The sequence below is a fragment of the Pinus tabuliformis genome, chromosome J, assembly GCF_031772625.1.
Source record: "Pinus tabuliformis cultivar Carrire ecotype Pingquan chromosome J, CPIR1, whole genome shotgun sequence".
NCBI lineage: Eukaryota > Viridiplantae > Streptophyta > Pinopsida > Pinales > Pinaceae > Pinus > Pinus tabuliformis.
Window position 1 is genome coordinate 899,055,201 of NC_142295.1, and position 7,088 is coordinate 899,062,288.

Here is a 7,088-nt window from a genome sequence, read left to right on the forward strand (position 1 = left end):
AGAAAACCTCACAAGGAGAAAAGAGATGACGCCACTGCCATTGAGAAAATATTAGGCAAGCAGAAAACATTAGAACAGCAACACAAAAAACCAGCAGAATGCCAGAAAGGAATCAATGAAATATAGGGACAAGGAGAAGGACGCATCTCTGCGCACCTCTCAATGAAAATAATTTCTTCGAATATAAGAGGTTTGGGGAACACCATCAAAACCCTGGCAGTAAAGGATATAATAAGGACTGAGAAAGTAGGCATTTTATTCCTTCATGAAACAAAGATGGATGCAAATGAATATGAAAAAGCCAAGAAAATTTGTTGGGCCAGTAGCAAAGGTGCAATAGTCAGTGTGAGAGGGGACTCAAGAGGCCTTGCCACCCTATGGAACCCATACAAATATCAAGAACTAGAAAAAAAGACAACCAGTTCTGGATTAAAACTGTTTTGAAAGACTGTGACAAGAAAAACTGTGGCAGTAAAGAAAATCCATCTGGGTAAAGCCAAAGAAGGTGTTAATGTAACTGCTTTAAGAGAAATCAAATTATCGAAGGAGCTTTCGCATCCAAGTATAATTCAACTAATAGATGCATATCCACACAAACGGAATTTACATATTGTCTTTGAATTCATGGAGAGTGATCTTGAGATTGTTATAAAAGACAAAAGCATAGTTCTCTCCCCAGCTGATATAAAATCCTATATGCAAATGATGTTGAAGGGGTTTGTTGTTTGTTATAAAAAATGGGTTTTGCACAGGGATATGAGCAAAAAGTGCAGTATGTTGGAGCATGAGCAACTGGGGAAGTTGGTCTTCATCAACTACAACATTTGGATGCTCACAAAACAATTGCATGCAAAGGATCTAGATCCAATTTTATTTGATAAGGTTGATCTAGTCTTTCATTGGGTCTTGGAGGATGAATCTCCTACTAATGATTTGAGTTGGCTTGATTGAAAACTCTTGGGATTCTCTAGTGTTTTGTTATCTCAAATAGAAACACCACATACATTTGTATTACAATTGTTGCTTTTGTCTAGCGATGTGGTCTCTACCCATAGCTATGGGTAGAGAGTGAATTTGATATTGTCCTAGGTAGATGTTCCCAACTACAAGCTATGGGTAGAGAGTGAATTGGTGCTATTTGCAGGGAACAGGCCAGTCATTCATAGTGAAGAAGATAATGACAAGATTAGTGTATAATGATGGACAGGATGGTGCCATGGTGCCAACCTAAATCTCAAGTAAGGAGACATCTGTTCATCAATTTGTCAAGAAGCATGGCCTACAATTCAATTGCTCTAAGCCTATCACTTCTTCCACCTGTCAAATAAATTGTTTCCTGTTTGTTTAGTTGACTATGGTTCTAATAAATATACTATTGTTTGATGTAAATAGACAAAACAAAACAAAAAATATGGAAAGTTGTGACCCCATTTTCTAACTACAAATTGAAATCGGATTACCATAGTGACCACCTCTGCTTATTGGAATCAAAAAGGGGGTGGGTTAACCCAATACGATACCAGAAGTGATTACACAAAACCTCATTGAATCTTCATTTGTTTAGAAAAGAGCCAAGCATATACTTCTGACGAGGGTTTCCATCTCAAGTCTGGCTCGCAGGACGTCGCTTAGTCAATTGCGAGAAAAGTTTTCCACCTGCCTGTCACATACGGTTTTTCACACTATATATTAAAATAAGGTTGATCATACTAACAATAAGGTTGTATAGTTTAAAAGGAGGGCTCTCCTGACTGCATTTGGTTGGTTTATAGAAAAGATTGCTGGAATGTGTAATGTGAATGCTCTGCTAACTGTTTTTTAAGCATTTGGAAGTATTAAAACCCCCTAGGATAATTAATGTAAGACCTGTTAATTAATGTGTAAAGATGGCTATTGTCCTTGGGCTACCTTAGCTGTTCGTGTTTAGTGATCTGTGGTATTATGACTCCTCAAGTCACTATTCAACCATGAGAACCATGCCCAGGTAGACTAGTGTGACATTGTGGATGAGAACCAAAACTAGACTCCTATAACCTCCTTTTTCATCCTTTAAATTGCAGAATTAACTGACTGTTCTAGTAATCGTTCTTGAGCACCTGAAGATGTGCACCCTAAATAATAAGAATAATACCCTGTAACATATGAATAGTCCATCCTGTGCATGTAGGATATGCACATGAGGTCCAATAAAATCACTAACTGGAATACCAGGTGTTATTAAAGCCTCTACAGGTTGATATATATGAATGTTACAGTGTGCAGGAGTATGATTCAATTCCATACGAAAATACAAAACATCTGAAAGGATTTCCTTATACCTCATAGGCAAACAACCATTGTCCCTTCTATAGATGAGCAGAATAAGTGCTTGGTTCTCTACACTAAATAAAGACAAAGTATAGTACTTATTGCTGACAAAATAGGATTTAAATCGTGGTTCAATTGCTTGACATTCAGTTGGTCACAGAATTGTAGAGTGCATAATCATAAGTGATGTTGCCAGCCTCATTGCTCAAAGTCTAAGGGTCTTGCGAGCCATAATCACAGCCATGTATGGAATATCTTGTGATTATGGCATTTTATGAGGTCAATTCTTGTGAAGAAATTTCAGTTTATAATAAAATTTGAACCTCAACAGAGGTTTGGCAAGACCTGGCTGAGCTAGGACATCAACAACACAGCTGATATGAATGACATAATCTAGCCTCAAGAGGGAGCCTCTTTTGTTTCATCACTCTAACAATCTATGAAGTGGTGGAAAGCATAACAACTTCCCCTTGAATATGACACCTAAACTGAGTACAAATCCTAAATGATGCAGCCCTTGGTGCATGTCTCTCAAAGTATCGATATTTCAAATGTTGAAAGCTCTTGTGCCCATTTGATATGCATTCGATTGCAGTTCCCCTGAAGAAAGAATCTTATAAAGGTGAGGCCATGGCCAATATGTTAGCCATATCCATTGGAGTTGCCATTGCTTGACAACTTTAGTGTGATCAGTCCCACCATGATTCACATGGGCTTCTACTCAACACTGGCTGTTGCTATTGTAAGAGTCTTCAAGCTCGTTGAACCCATAGTATTGATAAGTGTATTCTTTGGGTCTCTGGTTTTCAAATTCTGCCTATGTTTTCCTCTCAGTATCATTATTTCAAATGCTGAAAGCTCTAATTCCCATTGCTGTGTATTTGATTGTGGTTTCCCTGAAGAAAGAAGCTTATAATGGTGAGCCCGAGGCCAATATGTTGGCCATATCCATTGGAGTTACTATTTCAGCTTATGGGGAGGCCAAGATGAATGCATGGGAGGTGATTCTCCAGTTAAGTGCAGTTGCATGTGAGACTACCCAATTGGTTCTCATACAAATTGCACGAACATCAAAAGGGATTAAGTTGAATCCCATCACATCTTTGTTGCTCCTTGTTGCCTTGTTTTTCTCAGCACCCCCTGGGCCTTAGTAGAATACCCATTTCTGATAATCAGGGTCTCTTCCTTTGATTTGGATTACATGACATTTCTGCTTGTGCCTTGGCTCTTAATCTTGCAGTGTTTCTTCTGATAGGAAAGACTTCAGCCTTGACTATGAATGTTGTTGGTCTTGTCAAGGACTGGCTGCTCATAACATAATCTTTGTCTGTAATAAATGAAAAGGTTACCGTCATAAACTTGAGTGGGTGTGGACTGGCTTGTCTGGCTGTCTGTTACTATAATCATTTGAAACTTCAAGCTCTCAAGTCTAATGACAACCAACCAAAGTACCTCAGCAGTGCAGCTGATGCCAATGATGAAGGAGAAGGTTTGATAATGATGAGTGCGAGATTCTCAATCAGAGATTCAGAACCATTAGAGAAAAATCAAACTCAAGCTTCAGGATTAGGTATTTAGATCATTAATATTGTCTTGTGCTAGAGATTACTGTTCTTGGATTGGCTCCTCTATGCCCAGATCTATTTGCAGGGAACAGGCCAGTCATTCACAGTGAAGAAGATAATGACAAGATTAGTGTATAATGATGGACAGGATGGTGCCATGGTGCCAACCTAAATCTCAAGTAAGGAGACATCTGTTCATCAATTTGTCAAGAAGCATGGCCTACAATTCAATTGCTCTAAGCCTATCACTTCTTCCACCTGTCAAATAAATTGTTTCCTGTTTGTTTAGTTGACTATGGTTCTAATAAATATACTATTGTTTGATGTAAAAAGACAAAACAAAACAAAAAATATGGAAAGTTGTGACCCCATTTTCTAACTACAAATTGAAATCGGATTACCATAGTGACCACCTCTGCTTATTGGAATCAAAAAGGGGGTGGGTTATGCACAATCCTCCGTATCATTTGCTATTACCAGAGATAATTAAAGCCACCCTAAACTCAAGTCTTAACTATGCTGATAGGGTGTTTGGGGAGGGGGATCCCTTACCAACCCACTATAATTTGCACAAAAGCATCCTAAGAACAGATGCAAAATCAACCCTTCAATGAAATGATCCAAGAATATAGGTACTCAAACATTGATTTTATCAAAGAAAAATACAAGACAGAAAGAAAAGATCATAACAAGGATTAGAAGAGTCTAAGAACAGTGCTCACTGTCTACAGAGCCAAGACGAATGCAGAAGAGTTCTTCCTTCAGTTCCCCATCTGAGAAATCAGTTGCATGCCAGACCCAAGTTTTATCACTACCTGCGAGCTCCTGAAGTGACATTGGGGAATGAACTGCAAGGCAAAAAAAAAAAAAAAAAAATATAATCCAGATAATAAGGATCAACACAAATTCTCGGCACAGAAAGCCTCTTAAAACTTGGATGTAAGATAAGCTATTACAATCTCAGGGGGGAAATTACACAAAAAAAAAACAAACAAACAAATTTACATACTTAAATGGTTTGCACATATTTTCAATGTCTTGGATTGCCTCATGACCAGCCGAACCTTTGTAGTATCCTTCTGCTTAAGAAACTTTACTGTTCCTACACCATGCTCTTTCCATTGATTCCCATCCTTGTCAAACCTGTATAGCTTCGCCTTCCTGCAGGGTCAAACATATAAAAAAGAATGGGAATATTAATAAACAATGAAACTGCATTAGGATCATTTTAAGAGCCCATGGCATCCATTAGAAGTAACGTCCGCAATATCCCACCATATCAAATGCATTCAAAGATAAATTACCAACGACCTATTAAAAACACAGGAGATATTCCTTAACATTACCGAAAAGGATCCCACAAAAAAGCTCAATAATAACATCAAACATGTAAGAATACAAATCATCAACTATTTAATAACAAAAGAATGCTCATCCCATACATACCCATAAAGTACAGAAATGATCAACAGCCTGTTCAAAACATCATAGAAAGTCAACGAAAACAGTTGACAGAAGATCAAAACAGACATATTCCTGAATCATACAACCTCACAACATAAAAAGACAAATCACCCTTATGCCAATAACCAAAAGACAGATTATCAAATAGGCCCAATTCAGTATTCAATGGCTAATCCAAAAACCAAAAAATACGAAACCCCGGTATGCTTAACAATAACAAATGACCATCACACCCCCCACTAAACCAGAATAACAGAGAAACCATCATAGATTCTTCAAAGACATTGAAAAAAGGATGGCCTATAGTTCAACAAAATATAAAAAGACTCATCAAAATACAAAACCCCCAATGATAACAAATAAACCATCAAATGCATCCCCGAAAAAATCTTCATTGGCAGCCTATCAACATAGGAAAACAATTATTACAGACCATAATGAGATCAAAAAATGCTGATCAAAATATCAATGGGACATCAAAACAACAAGAAACTCACAAAATACACAGAAAAGCAAAACTCTAATTACCCGATAAAACAAACCATAGCCTGCTAAATGCATCTACCATAGAGTTTCTTCAGCACCCCGTTGAAATGACAAATCCGATCATCATCAACAGGCAAACAAAACATCGAGAACCCGATAAAAACAGATCTTACTAAAAAGGAGAAAAATTAGAAGTAAATAACTGCCCAAATGCATCTTCCTTATAGTCAAGGTCCCATTTATGTGCACAGGAAAAGGGCCACCGAAGAGGCCATGAAAACAACTTTCAACTGAGAAAACAAAATCATGAAATAGCCATGGATTAAGAAATTTACATGTCAAGAAGGACATCCTCCTCTTCTTCGCCCGTGGTGACAGTAACCTCCTCAAGCTTAACAATGGGTGCAACCTGAGCTCCAGTGTCCTCTTCCTTTCCGGCATCATCCTCGTTCTCTCTCGAATCGTCATCTACTGCCCGTGTAAGAACAGGATCCTCTTGAGTTCCAGCCATCCCAATACCAGATAGTGCACAGAGGGAGGGCTCGAATGAAATCGATGGATCCAAAATATGCCAGAAACTCGCCCAATATCAGACACGAATGCGAAACCCCGAGGATTTTGGACAAAGGATTTAACTATGCAAAAATGCTTCGAAGGCGCAAAGGGCAAAGAGGTCGACGGAGAGAAAACTCTCTATATAAGGGTTTTTGAGGTTGATGGAGAGAAAACACTCTATATAAGGGTTTTGAAGAGGGAAGGCCGGTAGCTGTTAAAGATTGAGAGTAAAAGTAGCATCGTTAAAGATAATATAATAAATTATTACAGGGATGGTTGGGGGGTTTCAAAGGGAGAGAAGGCCATGGAATAACCCCTAATCATCTCCAACATGAGAGGCCTACTTCATTCATGTTGTCATGTTGGGACCAGAGGTTGTTGTGCGTTTTTTGTTTTCGCAATTTTGAACTCTTTCCTCGGTGATATATTATTGTGTTTATTGTAATAATAATGGGATGGGGTTGAGGGGTTTGTAAATGAGATAAATATGGAAAAGTAATTAGAAATATTGGTTTTAAATTATTATAATAAGTATTGTTGTGGTTGATCCATGATAAGTTGTAGGGTAGTTGGTTTGTATGGGGTGTAGTTGTTACGAGGTCTTAAGTTCAAATGTCATGGGGAGGGGTTGAGAATGGAAGTCATTTTGGGGGCATCAAAACTATTCTAAGGGGCATCTTCCACTGAGCTTTACACAATCCTCGATGTTGA

At 38.1% G+C, this 7,088-nt stretch overlaps 1 protein-coding gene across 1 annotated transcript; it reads right to left on the reverse strand.

Annotated features, from left to right (window-relative positions):
* Window positions 1-4,485: 4,485 nt before the first annotated feature.
* On the reverse strand, window positions 4,486-6,472 carry LOC149229587 (ran-binding protein 1 homolog c-like). Its single transcript, XM_089375873.1, has 3 exons — window positions 6,158-6,472; window positions 4,882-5,033; window positions 4,486-4,720 (listed from the first exon to the last, which is right to left on the reverse strand). Exons 1-3 carry the CDS (start codon window positions 6,331-6,333, stop codon window positions 4,578-4,580), a joined length of 471 nt encoding a protein of 156 aa, XP_089231999.1. The 5' UTR covers window positions 6,334-6,472; the 3' UTR covers window positions 4,486-4,577.
* Window positions 6,473-7,088: the final 616 nt, after the last annotated feature.